General features: G+C 45.8%; 1 protein-coding gene across 2 annotated transcripts in view; it reads left to right on the forward strand.

Moving 5' to 3' along the window:
* CACNA1S (calcium voltage-gated channel subunit alpha1 S) overlaps positions 1-24,841 on the forward strand; it is a 2,360,423-nt gene that overhangs the window by 1,203,784 nt on the left and 1,131,798 nt on the right. For both annotated transcript variants that reach the window (XM_075352638.1, XM_075352639.1), the window contains exon 17: positions 1,960-2,029. In XM_075352638.1, the coding sequence (XP_075208753.1) occupies positions 1,960-2,029 (70 nt within the window). The remainder of the gene's footprint in view (positions 1-1,959; positions 2,030-24,841) is intronic.

Genomic DNA, 24,841 nt, shown 5'->3' on the forward strand with positions numbered 1-24,841 from the left:
TGTTGTTGTTGGTAGCAATTTCCTATACTATCTGCTATTTCACCATAGTGATATAAAGATACCATTCAGGCCATTACGGCATACTATTATAATCTGTATTGCATGGTATATTCTCATTACAATTGTCATTGCAGTCTTCACCCTGCATTAACCCTGTAATTATCGTCGATCCAACTATGTGAGACCTCTGGTGGTCAAACCTGTAAATAGCCTTTGATTGCTACTATACAGATAGATAACTACACTGGTATATATGTTGTTGTTTGTAGCAATTTTCTATACTATCTGCTATTTTACCATAGTGATATAAAGATATCATTCAGGCCACTACGGCATACTATTATAATTTATATTGCATGGTATAAACTGTGTGAGACCTCCAGTGGTCAAACTTGTTACACTAAGACTACTCATAATAACTATGTAATCAAGCAGTTGTCCACCCTGACCACTCTTTTGATCTCCCACCTATTACATTGATTATACAGCTGAGATCTGTACATATATGTAACCCTGACATGCATTGCTGCCCTGTTTTTTGTGCTTGTGTGCATTGTTTGTAATTCACTCTATTCACTTTCTGTGTGCCCCTATGTCGCATTGCTCTACAAATAAAATATTTTGTATTTTTGCAAGAAAAACTTTTTTGGCACATTGCCGTTATTTCTTTAAACATGTTAACAGAGTCAGTTTGAGTCTAACTACAACATGGCTTCTGCCCAGCTACACCACAGAAACCAAAATTACCAATGACTAACTTACCGGCAAAGCTAACAGTCAATTCTTTATACTTCTTCTAGACCTGTCCTCCGCATTTGACACAGTCAACACCTATCTCCTTCTACAGATACTCTCTTCACTTGGCATCAAAGACCTTGCCCTCTCCTGGATCTCTTCATAGCTTTGTAATCTCACATTTGGCGTCTTCTATTACCATACTACCTCCTTATCCTGCCCTCTGTCTGTTGGTACCCTTCAAGACTCTGACTTAGGACCCCTACTATTCTCCATCTATACCTTTTGGCCCTGCACAAGTCATAAAGTTTCATGGCTTCCAGTACCACCAATATGCTGATGACACTCAGATCTACCTCTCTGCCCCAGACATCATCTCTCTGCTCTTCAGAATCATATCCTCCTTCTCATCTTTCCTCTAAACCTGGTTTAAAAAATAGGTCATTTCCTGACATTTCTGCATGCAGCAAAAACCTTGTTCGCATACGATAGGACATGGTCAAATAATTCTGCAGGTACATACGAGAAGAGATTTCCTGTAAAATTGTGCAACCATTGGCCACTACATGCTGTTTTGTTTCCGGCATAATACGGCAGTTGCATTTATAATGGTCCCCACTTTTTTTCTTTTGTGAAAAAAATCTGCATTTTATGGGCCATGATTTCTAAAAACTTAGCAAACTTGCTGTGGCAAGTCACAATATGGCTGCAACTAGTGTCCCAAGCTACAGTTAATTTCCTAGTTGTTTAATTGTATTAATGAACCCTTAAACCTTCTAGTCAGCTTGGGTTCCCTGCTAAGGCTCTTGCTGTTTTTCTTCATATCGAGAATGCAGCTGTCACTTATAGCTTCATGTCATGCATGTGTGGTATAGTATGAAAAACTTGTACTGGTTTCCTGCTCATGCTGAGTACGCTAACTCCATTTGTTTTATGTGACTCATTGAGTGTGATTTGTGTGGCTTATCCAGCTACACCCTGGTTGCAATTAGGTATTATATTGTCAATCCTTTTAACTTGACATTAATGTATGTGCGTCATATTTGTTACACCTATTGATTGAATTAATAGATCCATATGATTTTCTAACATAGTTCAGCATTTTTATCCTACTCTTACTGCAAATTTTCCTCATTTAGATATAATCTAAATTGGATTTCTTATATTGTAGTGCTAAATTTTCATCTTTCATTCTTATTTGTTCCATTCCATTCCTATTTGCAGCTAAAGATAGATGAATTTGAATCTAATGTAAATGAAGTTAAGGATCCTTATCCTTCTGCAGACTTCCCAGGTAAGATACTTCCTTTTGAAAGCGAGTAAACATCTGTAGTAGGCATTCTTGACATTTTCAATGGATGAATAAGCTTAGGGCTTGATGGTGATATTGGTCACAATTTACAGACAAGTCACATAACCAAAAGCATTTGTATAACTTGTTTGCAATTGTTGCATAACTTTTTTTTATAGCTGGATCATGTCAGTTAAAAGAGAGCTAAATTGCAGACAACTTAAATTTATATTATTGGGGCAAAAGCACACATATATTTTCCAGAATCACAATTTCCAAACATTAGTTGTGATGTTCCAGTGCAGAAGAGGGTCAACATGTTGCTGTGTAGCTCTAGCCTAACACAGGGACACTTGTAATGTTGTGTTCCATCCATGTTTTTCAAAGCCAGAAATTGATGCACAGGACAGCACCTTTTGGCTGCTTTTACACATCAGTTTTTTGGCCTCAGGCACAATCCGGCGAAAAAAACTGATGCGACGGATCCGTCAAAAAAATTGATCCGTCGCATCAGCTTTTTCCATGCGTTACTTCTAATTTTTGACGGATCCATTGTGATACTGAGCATCTGCAGTTAAAAAAAACGCATCCTGCGGCCGGATCCGTTTTTTTGCCGCATTACATCGGATCCAGCGTCCATAAGCTTTCATTGTAAATCATGCCGCACGATCCAGCGTGATACGGTTTTTCGCCGGAGACAAAAAACACTGCAAGCAGTGTTCCATCTGGCCACCGGATCAGCTATTTACGCCGAATCTGGCAAAAGCTAATACTAGTCTATAGGGGAAAGAACGGATCCGGTTTCTATCTACACTGAAAAAATATAAGCGCAGCACTTTTGTTTTTGCTCCCATTTTTCATGAGCTGAACTCTGAGATCTAAGACTTTTTCTATGCACCCAAAAGGCATTTTTCTGTCAAATATTGCACCCAACTTTGTCTAAATCTGTGTTAGTGAGCACTTCTCCTTTACCGAGATAATCCATCTACGTCACAGGTGTGGCATATCAAGATTCTGATTAGACAGCATGATTATTGCACAGGTGTGCCTTAGGCTGGCAACAATAAAAGGTCCTCTAAAATGTGCAGTTTTAGGGTATGTGCGCACGTTGCGTTCATAACAGTGTGGAAAAGAACGCACCCACTAAACTGTAAACACTGCGTTTGTAAAAAAAATGCATCCAAAACGCATGCAATTTGGATGCATTTTTTGCAGTGCGGTCCCACGATAATTGAACTCTGTAATGCCCGCTGACAGCAGACAGAGTCGCGCGATGATAATGAACTCAGATGAACTTCACCTGACTTCATTGTCTGTGTGTCGCGTCCTAATTAGCGGTCACCCATGAAGGACTCATGGTGACCGCAAATCCCCTGAGTAACTGAAGTGAGCAGCGTGATTAGCGCTGCCGTCACTCAGGTTACCTGCGGCCAGCTGAAGTCCTCCACTTGAGACCACAACTTACCTGTGACATCATCATTGATTGCGCAGCTCACTTTAGTCACTCGGGCGACTTGCTGTCACAGTTGGAGGATCCAGCAGTGGCCGCGGGTAACCTGACTGACGTCATCGCTGATCGTGTGGCTCCCTTCAGTTACTGCATGGAGCTGACAGAGAGTGGTCATGGTCTGTGACTGCTCCTGTCAGCTTCATGTAGCAGAGCTGAGAGCGTGGTGGGACGTCGTGTGGATTACGCCGGACCTGGATGGGTATTTGGGGGTTAATAATGTGGTGAAAGAGGGTGGAGTTTTTTGTCTTTTATTCCAAATAAAGGATTTTTTTGGGTGTATGTGTTTATTTTCTTTTACTTACAGGTTAATCATGGAAGGTATGTCGGGGAGACGCCTGCCATGATTAACCTAGGACTTAGTGGCAGCCATGGGCTGCTGTCATTAACGCGTTATTACCCCGATTGCCACTGCAACAGGGCAATTCGGGATGAGCCGGGTAGAGTCCCAAGACTGTCGCATCTAATGGATGCGGCAATTACGGGCAGCTGCTGGCTAATAGTGTAAGGCTGCAGGGCTCCCCATAATGTGGAGCTCCCCATCCTGAGAATACCAGCCTTCAGCCGTGTGGCTTTACTCTGGCTGATATCAAAATTGGGGGGGAACGCATGTGGTTTTTTTTTAAATTAATTATTTATTTTACTGCACGATATAGACCCACCCACCGGCGGCTGTGATTGCATGGTTGCAGTGAGACAGCTGTCACTCAGCGTGGGGGCGTGTCTGACTGCAACCAATAATAGGCGCCGATGGGTGGGAAAAGCAGGGAATACGGGATTGAATAATGAGCGGTCGGCATTTTCAAAAGAGGAAAAGCCGCCGGAGCTTTGTGACAGCCGTGCAGCGCCGCTCTGGTGATCAGGGATCGGTGAGTATGAGAGAGGGGAGAGACCGACGGACAGAGAGAAAGAGACCGATGGACAGAGAGAGACAGACAGACAGAGACCGACCGACAGACAGAGAAAGAAACCGACCGACAGACAGAGGGAGATTGACCGACATCCACAGACAGAGATTGACCGACTTCGACAGAGAGAGACTGAAAAGACTTGCGTTTTGCTTGTCAAAAAAGTATGCGGAGTGCAACAAAAATGCAGTCCAAGTGCATTTTGGTTGCATTTTGACCCTCATCATTGATTTTAATGGGTGGAGAACGCAGCTACAATGCACAAAAGAAATGACATGCTGCTTTTTTTTCTGCAGCGATTTTTGGCATCCAAAACACTGCGTTTAAAAAACGCAGCGTGCGCATTGAATTTTCGGACTTGTCATAGACTTTGCTGGGGAAGCAGAACACATGCAATTTGGCACTGAAAACTCTGCAGTTCAAATTGCAGCGTTAATGCGGGGAAAAAAACAACGTGCGCACATAGCCTTATATTATATCATTTGCGTTCAGTTTTTAGGAATTCAATGTGCTGTTTGCTTAGCACAAATCACCATGCCACCTCTATTTTATACATTGTAGTAGATTGAAACAGCCTGCGAATAAAGTATCACATAACCTTGGGAATGGCTGAGCAAGCTTTCAAATAATGCCTGGCATAAAGTAATCACATTATAGTCTTTAAGGAGGAACTATCATAACCATTATAAAGTAAGAAACAGGGAATGTACAGCCATTTTCTGCTGAATCTGTACACTGAAAGGACGTCACCGCTCACAGTTTATCCATAAAGATAGGATGAAAAAGGAATTTAATACCGTACACACATTGCAAATGATGTGTAAGGAAAAGAGAATAATACATTATTTATTATGTTAAAAATACATAGATAAAGTGCGAATTTCAGCTGTAAAAGGACTTTCAAGTGATATTTAAGCAGGTCAAAATACAATCCCAATTCCCAAAGTGTTATGACGCTTTGCCATATATTATTCACAACAGAACATATGTCATGTTCCAAATTATTATGCAAATGCTATATTTCTCTGATTTTTTCCAAAATGGTTGATGTAAATGAGTCAGTATAATGTTTAAATCATCAACAGTTAAAGTATAAATGAAATTTTATGGACAAGCCTCCAATGATAACAGTATTTTTTTTCCAAACTTTAAGAACACAAAATCCAATGTCCCAAATTATTATGCACAACATAGTTTCCAAACATTTTATAGGTTGTGAAGAACTAAAAATAGTCATTTGTTGAATTTTCAGTATTATGTGTTCACATTTACAGGAATCAAAAACATTACCAATAAAAAAATCTTAGCAAGCCAACTTACATGTTAACATAGGACCCCTTTTTGACATCACCTTCACAATTCTTGCATACAGTGAACTTGTGAATTATTGAATAGTTTCTGCTTGAATTTCTTTACAGGATGTAAAAATAGTTCTTCAGAGCTGCTGTTTTGATGTGAAATTCTTCCCACACTCATTGATATTTTGTTGGAGGAGACTCCAGAGGTTCTCAATAGGGTTGAGGTCATGGGAGGCTTATGGTCACACTATGAGTTTCTCTTCTTTTATGCCCATAGCAGCTAATGACTCAGAGGTGTTGTTTGCAGAATGAAATGGTGCATTGTTATGCATGAGGATGATTCTGCTACTTATGGCATGGTTTTACTTTTTGTACCATGCAAGAAAGTGGTCTGTCAAAAACTCTATATTCTTTACCAAAGTATATACTTTGCCAAAGTCATTTTCATACTTTTAAGGACCCTAAAGGACCTACCAGCTCTATCCCCATGATTCAAGCCCAAAACATGACTTCACCACATCCTTGCTGACTTCGCAGCCTTGTTGGGATATGGTGGCCATCCACCAACCATCCTCTACTCCATCCATCTGGACAATCCAGGGTTGCACAACACTCATCCATAAAGAAGACCATTTAAAAATTACTCTTCATGTATATCTTGGCTCTCTGCAACAATTTTAGTCTGTGAACACTGTTTAGAGGTCGCCAAACACTAGGTTTATGTACAACTGAAAACATATGGAGGATCATACATCTTGAGTTTCACTGGACTCCAGAGGAATCAGCAGCTTCAAATACCTGCTTCTTTGTTATACCATTTTAGTGGTTGCTCTCTTAATCCGATGAATATGTCTGGCAGAAATCTTCTTCATTATGCTTTTATGTAGACAGACCCATCTATATCATACGTCAGCTACAAATTTCATCACAGTATGATGTTCATGCTTAGGTTTCTGTGAAAAATCTAATGCTCTCATACCTTTTCCAAGGCTTTGCCCAATTTGAAGCTTTTTAGCAGCAGAGAGATACATTTTCTTCCCCATATTACTTGTAGCCTGTGGCCTGCATAATAATGTGGAACCTCCTTCTTCAGTTGTTTTCCTTGAATTTGGCTCACCTAAACTAATTATCACAGGTGTTTGAGATTGATTTCAGTGATCCAAAGAGACCTGAGACACAATATCATCCATAAGTTTATTTGATAAACCAAATAATTTAATCTTTATGACAGTTAAGGAGTTGTCCTGTTTAAAATGACATGTCTGCAGTCACTATGTCACCTGACTCTGGAGCTCTGGAGAGTCAACTAGTTAAGCTGTTTTGAAGAGTGGCACTTTCGCCACTCCTTAGACTCCAGAAAAGGAATCCAGGGAATCCTCAGGCACAATCCAATCTCACCAGTAAAATATATACGTTATTCCCAAATAACAATCTTTATTAAGATATAAAAAAATCACACCAGTGATACCAGTCTATAAAACGAGAATTTTGACCGTCAGGTCACAATATACATGGTACAATATCAATTGAAGGATAGGCATAGATATTTAACAGGGATAAGGTTCACATATAAGGGATCAAGTCGGAGCTCAGGACTTAACTTTGAGACCATATTTTGGTTTATTCAGGCAGCGCCACATAGTAAAGGAAATGTAGGAGGTTTGCTGTCCATGAAAGTCCAGGTAAGTATATGCTGATGCTCTCCAAGTGTCCCCTTATTTTTTATAATAGCAGGAGTGAGCCATCAATTTCATGGTAGAATTACAACAGTCTCCACCTCGACGCGTTTCCCCACATACTATACATGTGGTTCATCAGGAGGCCAAAGAGGTATGGTATTAGATATGCAGATCCATGGCGCCAGTGAAACAGGATCCATAGCCAGACAGACAATGCTGGAAAGATAATGCTGCCATAGTCCAGAGAGGCGTCAGCGTCCTGAGCTCCGACTTGATCCCTTATATGTGAACCTTATCCCTGTTAAATATCTATGCCTATCCTTCAATTGATATTGTACCATGTATATTGTGACCTGACGGTCAAAATTCTCGTTTTATACACTACTGGTGTGATTTTTTTATATCTTAATAAAGATTATTTGGGAATAACGTATATATTTTACTGCTGAAATAATATTCCCGGGCCTTGGTACCAATTTGATAAAACAATCCAATCTCACCAATGAGAAGGAGCCTTCCCACATGAATATAAGAGCGAATGTAGCAAAGTAAACTCCTCCTCCCAAAGTGCAAGGCTTGCACGAAGAGAGAGAAGACTGCTGAGACCCCACTACCAAACCAACCCCCCATGCCCGAACAAAACACACATTTGTAATAAAACAAGTAAACTTTATTGGAGAGATAATCAAGTGCAAACATATAAAACTCTCATCTTTTGCTGGGTTGAAGTCGGTCACAGCTTTAACATTAATTTGTACAAATATCCAACCAATCTATACTGCTATCAAGACGAGGCATAATGCCAGGCCGGACTCCTGGCGCAATCAGCCTTCGCTTGATGTCCACAATTCCAAAACTGACCGATGTGACTTAAATAGTTTAACATACAACCATCAGGGAGGGAGGGTGGGAAAGCAGCTTCCAGGTCTCATGGATGAGGAGAGACCAAACTAGGAAATAGGGGGGATTTTATATGAGAACCAGGAGGAGGGGAAAACAACGGGATTGGACACAAACAAGGGGGCAGACGGTTCGGGCATGAGAAGGAGGAATTAACCCCTTCAGACCGGGCTCAGCAGTCAGGGTGCATCCAGCTCAATCCCACTGATATGCCCCACAGACTGCTGAGACCCCACCACCAAACCAACCCCCCATGCCCGAACAAAACACACATTTGTAATAAAACAAGTAAACTTTATTGGAGAGATAATCAAGTGCAAACATATAAAACTCTCATCTTTTGCTGGGTTGAGGTCAGTTACAGCTTTAACATTAATTTGTGCAAATATCCAACCAATCTATACTGCTATCAAGACGAGGCGTAATGCCAGGCCGGGCTCCCGGTGCAATCAACCTTTGCTTGATCTCCACAATTCCAAAACTGACCGCCACGGAGGAGCAAAGTCCCTAGACAGCGCTCCGACCCCCACCCATTAAAAGGAGTGCCTGCTCAATACCATCTTGAAGGCCTGATAAGAAAATATCGAGGCCAATGTCCGACAAATGGACACCATCTGGCAATATAAGGCTGGAGTTGCCCGTCTCCAGCTGCCTGTGTCTGACAACTACACCACCCTTAAAGCGAATGAAACGGGACATTCTCGCGTTCAGAGTACGGCGTGACTGCTCAACCGCTGCCGCGTCGCGAGCCCCCTGCCATGCAACGCTGGGGATTACTTCCAACCAAATGAGGACCAGCTCGGGAAAGAAACCGTGGAATTTATCCACGTCAGACCTCATAGTAGTCAGGATCTCCGCAAGCCGGCAGGAACAAAGATCATTGCCCCCCGGCATGTAGGAGTAGAATCACCAGAGACGCAGCAACTTGAGCGATGCCAACCACCTCCGGGAGAACCTGCGGCCACATCAGGCCTCTGATGCCTCTCCAATGCACATCGAGGCCGCGAAAACCGAGATGTCTTCCACCCGGACGATACGCCGCTCTTTGGCCAGCCCAAAAAATATGAGTGGCCCAACAGCCACACCGCCGGCCTAGCACCAGCTATGGAGAGAAACAGAATTAGTAAGGCAATAAATCAGGTCTAACGTAGCGCGCAAAGCAAGAAGAACGCTATCTACCGATGTGCTGAATCTCAGAATTGGACAAACCAGCCCTCGCGGCCTCAGTAGCAGCACCTATCCTAAAGGAGTGTGACCAAATTCGGTAGGGGTTAAGCCAAACGATCGAAGGCATTTACGAAAGAGGGACAAAAGCTGAAACTTTGTGAGTGGTGAACCATCCTCGTGGGATAAGAAGGACACACCAGAGCGGCGCACCGCTAAATAGTCGTTAACCAAAACAATGGGGCAGACAGGGCCAGGAATAGAGAATAAGGGGATCCAAGAGCCCTTGCCAGACGCATCCGTTTTGGACTTACGGATGCGAATACGCAAACCCCCGTTGCAAACTGTAACATCATTGTGCCGGAGGCCACCGGGAAGTTCACCAGTTCGCAAAGCGCTAAAAAAGGCCAATCCAAAGGAAACCGCAAAAAGAGCGGATTCAAAAGGGGATGAACAAAAATTACGGACGGCCCCAATGAGGCGAGCCAACAATGCAAAAGAAATAGGCCGTCTATGCTCCCGGCGGGGGGTCAACCGACACCAACTACGAACGGCCCGACTGATAATAAAAGATTTTGTGACATCCGACCAGCCGCGAAGCTTGAAATGGAAGGCGATGCCAGTTAAGCGACTCCGGGCCACAGACCCAGAAAAGCCAGAATCACGCAAATGGATCAAATACCGAACTGTAACTGCCAAACGGGCAGGTTCTGAACTGTCAATCGGGAAGTGCCCGGCAAAATTCAGCCATTCCGACCACGCCTTACCTTAAGCTTGCCACGTCGCAGGAGCCACGGAAGCTCTCACCAACGGAATCAGTTGCTGAGAAGGAGGTTCCACATACTGACAGGGCAGGGCAAGCCGTCCAGCTGAGCGCGAGGGCAAAGCTCTCGGAATTTCTGTAAATCAAAACGAGAAAGGGCATTAGCAGTGGAATTACGAAAACCAGGGACATGACGGGCGCGAAACCAGATGTTAAGTTCCAAACATCTAAGTACTAACGACCTGAGTAACTTAATGACCGGGGGGGATGAGGAAGACAAATGATTAATCGCATGAACAGCATTCATATTGTCAGTCCAAAACAAAATGCTCTTATTCCGCAGAACAGGTCCCCAAATAGCGACAGCCGCCACTATGGGAAAAAGCTCAAGCAAGGTTAAGTTGGAAACCCAGCCTAAAGCATGCCTTGAATCTGGCCATCGTTCAGCGCACTACTGGTCATCAAAAATCACTCCAAAACCAAGTGACCCCAAGGCATCAGAAATAAGGGATAGCTCCTCATTAGTTATTTCATCCTCCTGAAAGCATGTATGACCATTGTACTGAGAAATAAACTCAGTCCAGACAATCAAATCAGCGCGCAGCGGTGCCGAGATCCGAATCCGGTGGTGGGGGAGCCTGACATCCCTGGTGGAGAGGGCCAGGCGACGTGAAAAAATATGTCCCATAGGCATGACACGGCATGCAAAAACCAAAAGGCCCAACAAAGATTGTATTTGGCGTAAAGTAACGCAAAAATACAATCAAATTAAATTACAATTAAAGTAAAGTAACCCCTGAGCAATGAGAGCAATGCAGAAACTTTCTCAGATGGGAGACGAAAAATCATGGCTTCAGAATCAATTTCAATCCCAAGAAGGATAGTGTTGAAACAGGACCGACCGTTTTATCCTGAGACAAAGGAACGCCAAATTTGGCCATGAGCCGACAAAAATTATCCAACAAAAATTGGCAGTGTGAGGAATCACATGGTCCTACAAAAAGAAAATCATCCAAGTAATGACTGATGGAATGGGAGCAGGACTCCCATCTCACCACCCACTCCAAAAATGAACAGAAAAGTTCAAAATAATAGCAGGAAATCGAACAGCCCATGGGCAAGCACGTGTCGTAATAATAAGAGCCATTGACGAACCATTCCAGTAAATGATGACAGTCGGGGTGAACGGGGAGGAGGCGAAAAGCCGACTCAATGTCAGATTTTGCCATCAACGCGCCGCTTCCAGCCTGCCGAACTAGCGCAACTGCTCTATCAAACGACACGTAAGTCACAGAGGTATCCGCCTCAGATATGCCGACATTTACAGATGAGCCTTTGGGGTAGGACAGATGCTGAATCAGGCGAAATTTGCCCAGTTCTTTTTTGGGGACAACACCCAAAGGAGAGACCCTCAAGTTAAAAAAGGGGGTGAAGAAAATGGGCCTCGGATCCTGCCTTCTGACAATTCGCTTTTCAACTTCTGTAGTAACACATGGTGAAATTCAGTAGCCGATTTTAGGTTCTGAGCAAACGAGGGGTCCCTTCAAAAATTAACAGGGATGAAAAAACAAAAGGTAAAACCAAAACGCAGCTGAGCCGCCGCCTCTTTATTGGGGTACTGGTCGAGCCACGGCCCCATCGCAAAGATGCTCACTGGCGTCCTTATTCGGCGTGCTGGATGTTTTTGAAGGCAATTTCGAGGATGGACGGGTAACTTGGCTGCTGCATGGGGTCCACCGCAGGCGGAGCACTCATGCTTGAATTTACAAAGGCCAAAGAAACGATAGTGGCCTTCATTGAATGACTAGCACGTGCCGGGTCTACGAACGGCCACTGAGCCGGAGCTGGCGGTGGTGCTAGGGGCCGCTGAATGAAAGGGCTAATAAGCCTTTTGGGCCAGCATTAAGCGCAGCCATGTGTCCATGGCTTTGACCCCCAACCTCACTATGGTTGGAGGGCTAAACGATGACGAAAATGTTTGTCGTAACACCACCAGGCAGATCCCCCATGCGACTTGTAAGAATTGTATATGGTGTCGAGATAAATAAACATCTCGGAACAGCGCTCGGGGTGCTTCTGACCCATGACACATCCCATAACACAAAATGCTTGCAGCCAGTTGTTAATGGACCTAGCTACCTTGGGCCTCCTTTCAAAAGGACAATCCGCCGATCGCCGTTCTTTATCAACTGTATGTTGATCGGTGGAAACCAAAAACCATATATCGATATAAGTAAAATATATCTTTGTACCGTGTTAGCCAGTAGAGATAAAAAATATGTGACTCTTCAGATTTTGTGTTATACCATGCCTGATGAAGAGACCTGAGTAGTCTCGAAAGCTTGCAATTATTACCATCTTTTCAGTTAGCCATTAAAAGGTATCAACCACTGAGGACTTTCTGTTCTTTTAAACAAAAATTTTTTTATATCGATATAGTCATTGGCCCATATTTTTTGGACAGTCTCCTCATTCAAGTGGGATCCTAAAGGGGTAACGCTACCAAAGAAAGCGTCTCTGTGAATATCCGCTCGAGGAGGGGGAGGGGGGTGGTTCAGGTTGTTTTGAAATTTGGGAATTAAATGAAGGGTTAACTAGTATTTTTTACCCCCACCGCAGGCTGTAGATTCGCTAAGAGTGTTTTAAGGGCTGCTGACATATCCAGACCATCCCCCCATGCCCAGGAGTATTGGTACTCACCAGCATCTGGAATAGGCTCCAGTAGTGGATCAACGAATTCCACGGGCTGCGAACGCGCTGTGGGAGGAACAAACTCCCTCTGCGGGTGGTGGTGACGTCGGCGATGATGCCCATGAGGCATGACAGGCGTCCGAAGAATTTGTTGAGGCGGAAGGAGAGCGCCACCTCGATGAGCGAGAGTGGCGGCTCCTCCGAGAGGACCTGGAACGGCTGGAATGGCTATGTGTTCCATGCAACCTAGCAGGACGCTTGTATCCATCAGGGGTGTGATATGACGGAAATGAATGTGTTGCTGAGCGGTCACGCGGCCTCGGCGGCTACGGCCGCAGGCCAGGGCTTCAGCATTTGTATGTTCCGGAGCAATCACGGGGGCTTGTGAAGTGTGAACTAGTGGGAACAGCTCAGATGGGGGATGGGCAGACGCAGCTGGCTGCACACCTGCAGATCCCTGCATCATCGATGGCAAAACCAGCGTCTGGGGGTTAATATGTGCTGAAGGGCTTATTACTGCCCCAGCACCTAAAGCAGGTTGGCTATGTAAAATGTGGGCTGTTTAGAGTAGTTGTGGAAGCTGGGTGGGAGGGGTAGGGGGCAGTGGGAGCACAGCATCTGCAGCCTCCTCTATGAATGAGGAGCTGCAGCTATGGTGTCCTCCCATGGTTGGTGGCAAGTGGTATAGTGGTGGTTCAGGGTTGCAGGGGTTAACCGCTGCCGACCGCGGGTCCGCAATACCGGAGGGACAGGTTCGGCGTGCGGCAGCTGCGGTCGGGAGCTAAAAAGAAGTGGGCGGAGCTTGTCGCGAGGCGTGCGCACAAGTGCACATGCCCCGTGACGTCAGCGCTGAAGAACTCATGTGCTCCGGCAGACGGGTACGCCGAGCGGACCGCCTGCCACCGGAGATAACCGCCCGAGCCTCAGGAGGGACGGGATGCAATTCAGCCAGGATGGAGGTAAGCCATGCGTCACCTTCCCTCCCGATTCTGTCCCTAATCGCTGCAGCAAGCGCGTCGGCCATCTCTCACCAGTCACTGCTGTGTCTGGGTAACCAGCAGCACATCAGCTTCCAGGTCTCATGGATGAGGAGAGACCGAACCAGGAAATAGGGGGGATTTTATATGGGAACCAGGAGGAGGGGAAAACAACGGGATTGGACACAAACAAGGGGGCGGACGGTTCGGGCATGGGAAGGAGGAATTAACCCCTTCAGACCGGGCTCAGCAGTCAGGGTGCATCCAGCTCAATCCCACTGATATGCCCCACAGTAGCAAACACAATTACAGTGCGGGGAAGTAGCATGCTGAACCATTCCTGCTTCACTGTAAATGAAGTAAGAGGACTTCCTATGGAAAGATACTCAGGGATCTAAAGGGGGCTTTACACACTACGACATCGCTAATGCTAAGTCGTTGGGGTCACGGAATTCGTGACGCACATCCGGCTGCATTAGCGATGCCGTTGCGTGTCACACCGATGAGCGATTTTGCATCGTTGCAAAATCGTGCAAAATCGCTCATTGGCGACATGGGGGTCCATTCTCAAAAATCGTTACTGCAGCAGTAACAAAGTTGTTCCTCGTTCCTGCGGCAGCACACATCGCTGGTGTGACACCACAGGAACAAGGAAGCTCCCCTACCTGCCTCCCGGCCACAATGCGGAAGGAAGGAGGTGGGCGGGATGTTACGTCCCGCTCATCTCCGCCCCTCCGCTGATATTGGGCGGCGGTTCAGTGACGCTGCAGTGACGTTGCTGTGACGCCGCACGGACCACCCCTTAGAAAGGAGGCGGTTCGCCTGTCACAGCGACGTCGCCGGACATGTAAGTATGTGTGACGGCTCTGGGCGATGTTGTGCGGCACGGGCAGCGATTTGCCCGTGTCGCACAACAGATGGGGGCGGGCACCCACACTAGCGATATCGGGACCGATATCGCAGTATGTAAAGTAGCCTTTAGAGTGATCCCTGGGAAGGAATCCCACCAAATATACTCAGACTTGAAAGAAAGATCCAAAACAAAGGGATATTAAACCTATAACTCCTCTCAGGATATCAATCTGAGTTAGAAGGCCCCTCTCCCTCACACAGCCCATAAAAGCACCGTCCCAAATTAGAGCATGCAAATTTCTCTAACCTATATGAGGATTTATCACCTAAAAGTCACCCTTTTTTAATAATGTCAGATATGGACCCCAAAAAGCTTTTGATCAATATTTAAAGGATCTTCTAACTACTTTGAACAACTCATTTGACAGTGCAATAAGTGACAAGCAATCAAAGATCTTACAAGTGTCTATAAGTGTCTATTCTCAAGATTTGAAGCAAATGAAAAGAAAATATTCAATCAAAAAAACAAGCAACACTTTTAATAAAGGGCAATAGGACTTACAAATGGAGGTGAAATAATTACATCTTAAAACTGCAAATCTCAAGAGCATAAACAGCCAGAATAATATCAAATTAACAGGAAGACCTGAGAAAACCACACAAACAAAACTTGCAAACTACGTCAAAGAACTTTTGCAAACTACGTAAAAGAACTTTTGACTAAAACAAACCTGAAATGGATATAATGTTTAGGGATGAGCGAATGTATTCGACACTATTCGGTATCCGACGGATAACAGGCTATTTGCACCATTCAGTATCCGAGGGATAAACAACATCCACTCCGATACTTTCATTTTCATTTCTGACTTCCTGGCGTCTGTTTTCCAGCCAATGAACACATCTGATGTTAGTTGCTCTCACAGTAACGCCGCAGCCATCTTTGTTGTGGTGTTACTGTGATTGGTTTGGCCGTACAGCGTCATCTACATACACGTTGGCGCAGCTTCCGGGGACGATACATATATAGTCCCTGCTGCTCCGGCTTCCAGCTCCATGGAGAGAGAGACTGCCTTTTCCCATCCATTTCGGCCTTTTCCTTAGTCACCACAGCTCGTCGTTTGGTCCAACGTAAAATTATTCGGGTTTTCCATAGACTTGCATTGCGCGTCGAATATTCGCGAATAGTCGAATAGCGGTGATCTATTCGTCGAATATTCGTGAAGTCGGATATTTTGGTATTCGATCATCCCTAATAATGATCAATTGAATTCACCGCCATCCTAAGCCAAAGTCTGTCCCTACTGAATTCCCAATAGAATTCATCCTTAGATTAAACTTCAAACCAAGGAACACCTGCTGGAATACATGAAAAAAAGATCATCTCTCAGTCTTTGAATTCCTTTCAAAAGACACAATGTTAATGAGGAAATCCTTCAATTAACCTGTTGTCATGATCCAGGAATGGTATTCTCCCCTCCAGAGTTTCACGGCCTGGTCATTTTAGGGGTTAACTCCCATCAGCCTCATTCCTCTGCTGGTTATAGTTTTGCTCTGCAGCCTGTGACTTTCTCTCGTGAGATTTCCTGTTTGATCTGACTGCTTGTTACCGTGCCCTGACCTGTAGCCTCCCCCGTCCGTCTATCCCAGTCCCTGACTTCCCGCTCCTGTCTGTTGTTTTTCCCTCTGCTTACCTGATCTCCTGGCTTGCAACTCGGTTCTGTTTTCTGGCTTGATTTTTATCCTCCCTTTGCTGTGTTAGGTTGGTCTAAATCAGACCATTTAGATATATTGGATGGTAGCCAAATTGGATGGTAAGACTGCAGTCCATATGTAAATGGCGCAGAGTCAATAATGAGCCTGGGTAAAAATGCAAGTACCATAAGTTTATTGAACAAATCACATATTTATACACAAGTAGGTGAGTGGACGTGTATGTGTGGACGTGTTAGCCAAAGTCCATTATGATCTAATATTACGCGTGACATCTGCAGTTTCTGATCAATATGCTGAATGTAGCAATAATTGTGCTTAGCAGCTTGTTTATTAGTAATAAAATCATAGTTGTGCCGGGTACAAGCTGGTACCTGTGTAATAGTCACAGGAGAGTCTGTAGGTCATCGTGACAAATTAAACTGTATTAAGCATTATTCTATATTGGTTTCTGGAAAGTGGGTCTTACTGCCCTATCAGCTGTGACTTGACTCTCCTGGCTAGACATTGACTGTTTGACTACTCTATTGTCCCCTGGTGGTTTGCCTGTTAACTGCCTGCTGAAGTTACTCTTCTGCCACCTAGTGGGCAAGAGTAAATAACGGTATAGGGAAAATCTGCATATCTACAATGTAAATAATTGTATATGAATACCATATAACAAGCAGAATAGAAGGACTACGATATAAGAACCAAATTGCTAAGTACTAAACAAAAAACACACAGAGAGAAGGCGATCATAAGGTTCAACATGATGTTAGTCCAACTAACAACAGCGAAACCCCCGCGCCCGGCACAGCGGCGTGGGTGGAGGACCGGACCGCCCCGCTGAGTCACCGTCTGCAGGCCCGCATGCAGCTCCTCCTAGAGGAGTGGGAGGCCGACATGGCGGACGTGGTGGCTGCTATGCGAAGACGCGAGGTGGAGGAAGATCTGGAGGAGCGGGTAAGAGACCCACGCCCCTGTATTCCCGAAGGATCGGCCACTGCGGCTGAGGGGCCCGGCCTGCACCCGCTCACCCTGCTGACTCCCCCGCTACCCGCGTTAGTCGCTGCCGCCCCGCCACTAGGCCCGCTACCTGTCCAACCGGTAGCGGTACCCTGCCCGTCCGCCCAAGCGGACCGACCGGCTGCAGACGCCCGGGGCCACCCTGAACTGCTTCCCCAGGAGCCCCCAAAGCTGCGGCCCCTTAACGAAAATGTATCAGAGGCCCCGGCAGTGGTTGCACCAGGTTCCGTGCCCGGGCCCGGAACCGTAGCATGGATGAGGGCCGGAGTAGTTGAATTCAACCGTCAACAGAGTCAAATCTACCTCATGGTGGAGCAGTGGACCAATGAGGTGGAAGCGCTGGTGGCGACTGCCCCGATGTATGCGATGGGAGCCGGCGTGATGGAGCCGACGGGTGACCCACGCCTCCATGTCCCACAGGGACCGGCCACTGCGGCTGGGGGGCCCGGTCCGGTTTCGGCTCTTGTACCGTCCCTGCCATTGCCTACGGGGCGCCCCAGTGTTGACCGACCTGACCTGCTGCACCGTGCTACGGCAGTGAAGACTGAGGTGCCGAGGGCCGAGGACCCGGAGACTGCGGTAGCTGGCGGCAACCCGCCTGACGCAGGAACAATTGATAATGACTCCGGCCCCAGCGCCGAGCCCACCTCTGAGTTTGAGGGGCGAGTGAGCATCCCCGCTATGAAGGAGACCCAGTGGTTTTCTATAGGCCACGCACCGGTGGAAATGGATACCGAGCACCCCTCTCTCAACAGGCCTGTCACTGCATGTTTGACATGCTGGTAGCAGAGGATGAGGCTGACGCCGAAGAGTCTGAGTGATGGCAGCGGAGCACCGCTGCAGTTGTCCCCGTTGGGACCACCAGTACCGTTTAAAAAGTGTGAATGATAGGAAAAGAATAATTGATGAGAAGTTTACCTGATTTTCTGCTTGATTAGAACCGGTCGTTGCCGGCAACTGGTCCCCGTTGGGACCCCTTTACACCACTGCGTAGGAACTACTACGGACAAGCCCAAGAACTAGTAGGGCAACCACAAACTTGTGGCATGTAAATAAAAACCTTTTGTTGGCTTTACCGTGACCGCCTCCGGAGAGGCAGATTGGAGGAAGGGCCCGCAGTGGAGCAGGCTGGGGCCCAGCCACCACTGGAACCAGTGGCGATCCTCTGGAGGGGTTCAGGGGTCCCCATGGACGCGGGTCCCCTGAAAAGGACAGAACCCGCTCGGGCAACTTGGTACAGGACTAGGGTCAAGAGGTGCTGCCCATTTGCTTAGGGGCAGCATCAGGGCCAGGTTGCTTGGGTGGGAGAGAGCGGAAGCCGTTACCGCTAGCAACATTTAAGACATGTGCCTCCCGATGTGGGAAGAAGTTAATATACTTGTAATATGTGTTTACCGTTTAACTTGGTCAGTTGTGAAAAAAAAACGGTGATGGACGGGCAGCCCACGGACGGTCTGCATTTTACTAAGGGGGAATGTGGCGGCCTGGACAAGCCAGGTCATCACAGAACAAAACCAACACACCCTACGGTCCCGGTCAGGCACACCAAAGTCAGACAAAAACCCTTGTTGCCTTCCTCCAGGGGCTGATGTCCACACCAGGGGGTGGAGCCAGGCGGTTGGTCTCCGCCCACCGAGGAGTTCTCAGTCCTGGAGGCGGGAAAACAGTCAGTTTAGTTTGGAGTAGAGAGGAGTTGAGTGTGGAGGAGAAAGTGAGAGGAAGTAAAGCGGCAGTGGAGCACTCTGAAGTTGGTCCGGGTGTGTGGCCCAGACGGTACAGCAAGGTTGGCAGACGGTGGTGACCGTCTGCAGGAGAAGCCTATTGGAGCTAGCCGTAAGGACCGTGGACGGGTGGTGGCCCGGCGGTACCGAACCGGTACGCAAAGAGAAGCCAGCACCATCCGGCAGGGGCTTACGGACCCCGACAAGGCTAGGAGTCGCCGTTGAATTTGTCAAATCCGTTAGCGAAGGGAACCTCCTGGGTTTCCCAGCAGCCAAGTCCCGATAGAAGGCAACAGTCCAACCGTTAGAGGGAAACACAGTCACCGCCAAGGCTACAGTTCCCAGGGCCAGCGCCTGCGGGCCGAAGGGGCTCCTTCAGCACATAACCAAGCTGGGGGAGCGGGTTACCAGTGAGAACCCATTGGAGCCGTTTACACTACACAGGTGCAGGGAAAGGCAGTCACCATCAACCTGCCGGGAGGAGAAACACCGAAGTCGTCTGTGGGACCCGTCCATCCAGCCGTGTGTTTTACCAAGAACTGTGTCTTCATCATTGGCTGAGTGAGAACCACCGTGCCGTGCGGCACAGCGCTGCCCCCGCGACCCTGCACCTCATCAGGCCCCGCAACCCGCCTGTCATCCCACCTACCCTCACCGGGCCCCGGGACAACCAACCCCCTACCCACGGAGGGGAGAACCAACATCTAAGCTGCTCCCAGTCATCGCTCCCGGGATCCCCGTCCAGAGCAGCGGTGGTGTCACAATCTCACCACAACCGTGGGTGGCGTCACGGACAATCAAATTTCCCAAAACCAATCCCCCCTTTTCACTCACGGGCGAGGAGCGCCGCTCGAGGTTCCGGGATCCGGCCCGCCGCACTAGCCACCACCGAGCAGCAAGCAAGCAGGCCGCAGCAGAGCCGGACCCGAGCAGCGGGTGAGCGCAGCGTCCCCTCCTCCGCCCGCGACAGTCACATCCGTCCCTCTGTCTTGCCTGTGTCTGCTGGGTTCTTTTTTGTTAAAAAAAAAATTGGTGGCTTACGCCCATGCTTCGATTTTCGGGAACTCAATAAAATTACGGTCAGAAATGCCTATCCCCTTCCACTCATGCCAGATCTCTATAATCAGTTATCTGGAGCAAAATGGTTCTCTAACCTGGACCTCAGGGGAGCCTATAACCTCATTAGCATCCAGGAGGGGGATGAGTGGAAAACTGCATTTCTCACCTCTGAAGGTTTGTTTGAGAACCTAGTCATGTCCTTCGGTCTCACAAATGCTCCCGCTGTATTTCAGAATTTCATGAATGACGTATTTTCTGATTTCATTGGGCATTTTGCGGTTGTGTATTTGGATGATATTCTAATTTTTTCATTCGACAAAGAGTCCCACATTGGTCATATCCGTGATATACGTACTAGGTTGTGGGAGAATTCCCTGTTTGCGAAACTCGAGAAATGTACCTTTTGTGTTCAGGAACTTTCTTTTCTAGGATTTATTCTCTCGGCCGAGAGGTTTCGTATGGATCCCGGAAAGGTAGAAGCTATTGTTAATTGGGTACAACCCAGAGACCTCAAGGGCCTCCAGCGTTTTCTTGGTTTCACCAATTATTACAGAAAGTTTATTAGGGGGTTCTCTCAAGTGGTCCAGCCACTCACTGATCTCACCCGTAAGGGGGCTGATGTTAAGGTTTGGTCGTCTCTGGCGGTTGAAGCATTTGGAAAGCTAAAAAAATGTTTTATGACCGCTCCTGTGCTTGTTCAGCCTGATCTCTTGGAACCGTTCATTGTAGAGGTGGATGCTTCTGAGGTGGGAGTGGGTGCGGTGCTGTCTCAGGGAGCCACTTCACTAACCAATTTGAGACCATGTGCATTTTTCTCCAAAAAGTTTTCCTCTGCGGAAAGGAATTATGATGTGGGGAATCGGGAGTAATTGGCCATGAAATTGGCTTTTGAAGAATGGAGGCACTTTTTGGAGGGGGCTGTTCATCGGATTACAGTGATTACAGACCATAAAAACCTGTCTTATATTGAGTCTACTAAACGTTTAACTCCCAGACAGGCTAGGTGGTTTCTTTTTTTGTTTTTTCACGTTTCCATTTCTCCATCACTTTTAGACCCGGTTCCAAGAATGTTAAAGTCAATGCTTTATCTCGTAGCTTGGATCTGATATAACCTCCCGAACCTCCTTCCTCCATTCTTCCACATGGGGTTGTTGTTGCTGGGTTATCTTCCGAATTGGAGACGGATATTCGCAATGCCCAGTCACTTGCCCCTCCTTCGTTGCTTGATACCAAGCTCTTTGTTCCTACTCAATTTAGGTAAAAAGTTCTCCAGGTATTTCATGACTCCGTGCTTATTGGCCATCCAGGTCATCTCGGCTACCCAGAGAGCTATTGCCAGGTTATTTTGGTGGCCCTCCATGTCCTCTAATGTCACCATGTTTGTTTCTGCTTGTGACATGTGTGCACGTGATAAAGTCTCCCATAATCGGCCGGCCGGGTAATTGGTACCGTTACCAATTCCAGATAGACCCTGGACTCATTTGTCCATGAATTTTATCACTGATCTCCCTCTTTTCAATGGCAACACTGTTGTCTGGGTAGTGGTGGACAGATTTAGGAAACATGCGCATTTTGTCCACTTACCTAATGCAGAAACACTGTCCAAATTGTTTATTGAGCATATTGTACAGCTGCATGGCGTGCCTCTGAACATAGTGTCCGACTGAGAATTCATCTCTAAATTTTGGAGGGCATTTTACAAGAGATTAGGTATCGAATTGACCATCTCTTCTTCTTACCATCCCGAGACCAACAGGCAGACAGAGAGAACCAATCAGTCACTGGAACAGATTTTACGGTGTCTGGCCACGTCTCAGTAGGATGATTGGTGTTCCTTGTTGCCTATAGCTGAATTTATATTCAATAACCGGATTAATCAATCTACTAATTACGGTTACCATCCCCATTTTGATGAATTTTACAGACTGCATTCAGGGTGCACGGGGGTTGATTCGGTGGTCCAACGGTTGGGGGAGTTTTGGAGGGAGATACAGAAGAACATTGGGGTGGCCCAAGGCAAACAGAAGCACTTTGCTGATAACCGTCGATCTGTAGGACCTACTTTTCTGGTGGGGAACAAAGTGTGGTTGTCTACAAAAAACATCCATCTGAGACTTCTCTCTGCTAAGCTGGGTCCCAAGTTAATTCGCCCTTATGAAATTGTTGAGGTTGTCAACCCAGTTGCCTTTCGTGTGCGCTTACCACAGTCATTTTGCATCCCCAATTTGTTTCACAAGTCCCTTCTCAAATCGTTTAAAAACATATATCTATGTATCTATCTATCTATCATATATCTATCTATTTATCTATCTAGCTATATATCTATCTATTTATCTATCATATATCTATCTATCTATCTATCATATATCTATCTATTTATCTATCTATCTATCATATATCTATCTATCATATATCTATCTATCTATCATCTATCTATCTATCTATCTATCATATATCTATCTATTTATCTATCTATCATCTATCTATCTATCTATCTATCTATCATATATCTATCTATTTATCTATCTATCTATCTATCTATCATATATCTATCTATTATATATCTATCTATTTATCTATCTATCTATCTATCATGTATCTATCTATCTATCATATATCTATCTATCTATCATATATATATATATATATATATATATATATATATATATATATATATATATCTATCTATTATGTATCTATCATATATCTATCTATCATGTATCTATCATATATCTATCTATCTATGATATATCTATCTATCATATATCTATCTATCATGTATCTATCTATCTATCTATCTATCATATATCTATCATGTATCTATCTATCTATCTATCTATCTATCATATATCTATCTATCTATCTATCATATATCTATTTTTCTATCTATCTATCTATCATGTATCTATCTATCTATCATGTATCTATCTATCTATCATGTATCTATCTATCTATCATATATATCTATCATATAACTATTATCTATCTATCTATCATATATATATATATATATATATATATATATATATATATATATATATATATATATATATATCTTTCATATATCTATCATATATCTATCTATCATATAGCTATCTATCTATCTATCTATCATATATCTATCTATCTATCATATATCTATCTATCATATATCAAATCAAATCAAATCAAATCAAATAAGCTTTATTGGCAGGACCAAATACAAATTAGTTTTGCCAAAGCAAGTGTACATTAGGGACTGGGGCTGTGGGGATGGTGGGTGGGGACTGTAGGAAGGATGGATGGGGCACATCCAGGGTGGGGACTGTGGGGGCACTTCTAGGATGGGGCTATGGAAGTCCATGGCTTATGATGGGGCATATCCACGATGGGGACTGTGGTAACGGTGGATGGGACATATCCAGGGTGGGGATTGGGGGGCCACATCTGGGATGGGGGGCTATGGAAGTCCATGACTTATCATAGTTCTCTTTCTGGAAGTCTATGGCATTCGCTCACATACTGCGCTGCTATCTCCACTGCGCTCTCTTCTTCCCCCAGCAGGATATATATTTTCTCTTCCTCCTTCATGGAGCTGAAATCCGGGAAGAGATGGGAGAGTCTCCTGAAGTGAGTGTCCCTCACTGCTGAGTACTTGGTGCAGTGTAGCAGGAAGTGGGTTTCATCCTCCAGGGCTTCCAGGTCACAGTGTTGGCACAGTCTGTCCTCCCTGGGCTTGTAGCTCTGCTTGTGTCGGCCGGATTCGATGGCTAGACTGTGGGCACTGAGTCTATATCGGCTCAGGGTCCTGCGGTCTCTGGGGTCCGGGAGTTTTTCCAGATATGGGGCCAGTCTGTAGTCTCTCTGTAGTCTCTGGTACGTGGTCAGTTTCTGTGAGGTGTTGATGTCGGTCCTCCAGTCACTGACATACCTCTCCTGGCCCTCGTCTACCATCTTCCTGATTCTGGTTCTTGTCAGGCTGCTGTGATTGGTTATTTTGTCCAGTTGGGTTTGGGAGAGCTGTGCCAGGGGTCCTGGTTCATCTGGCCCACGTATATATATCAGAGCTTTGTGGTGATGGGAGCTTGGATTGCTACTCTGTAGGTGAGCCTGAAATGATAGTGACCTCTTCAGAGCTGCTAGGTGTAGAGGGAATCTGCCCAGCTCAGCTCGACAGGCACTGTTGGAGGTGCTTCGATGGACCTGGAGAAGGTGCTTACAGAATTCCAGGTGGAATATTTCTGTTGGGCTGGAATCCCACCTTGACCAATCTGGGTAAGTGTGAGGGCCCCAGACTTCGCTGCCGTACAGGAGGATTGGGGCAATGATGGAATCGAAGATTTTTAGCCAGACCCTCACTGGTGGCTTCAGATGATACAATTTCCTTCGGATGGCATAAAAGGTTTTGCAGGCCTTGTTTTTCAGGGTCTCTATGGCTTGTTTGAAGCTCCCTGACTGGTGAATTTCCAGGCCCAAGTAGGTGTATTTGTCTGTTCCTGTTAGGGTGCAGCCGTTTACGACAAATGAAGGATGCTGGTCAAATCTTCTTTTTCTCTTCTGGAACACCATGATGTTGGTTTTCTTTAGATTGATTGG

The sequence above is a fragment of the Anomaloglossus baeobatrachus genome, chromosome 1, assembly GCF_048569485.1.
Source record: "Anomaloglossus baeobatrachus isolate aAnoBae1 chromosome 1, aAnoBae1.hap1, whole genome shotgun sequence".
NCBI lineage: Eukaryota > Metazoa > Chordata > Amphibia > Anura > Aromobatidae > Anomaloglossus > Anomaloglossus baeobatrachus.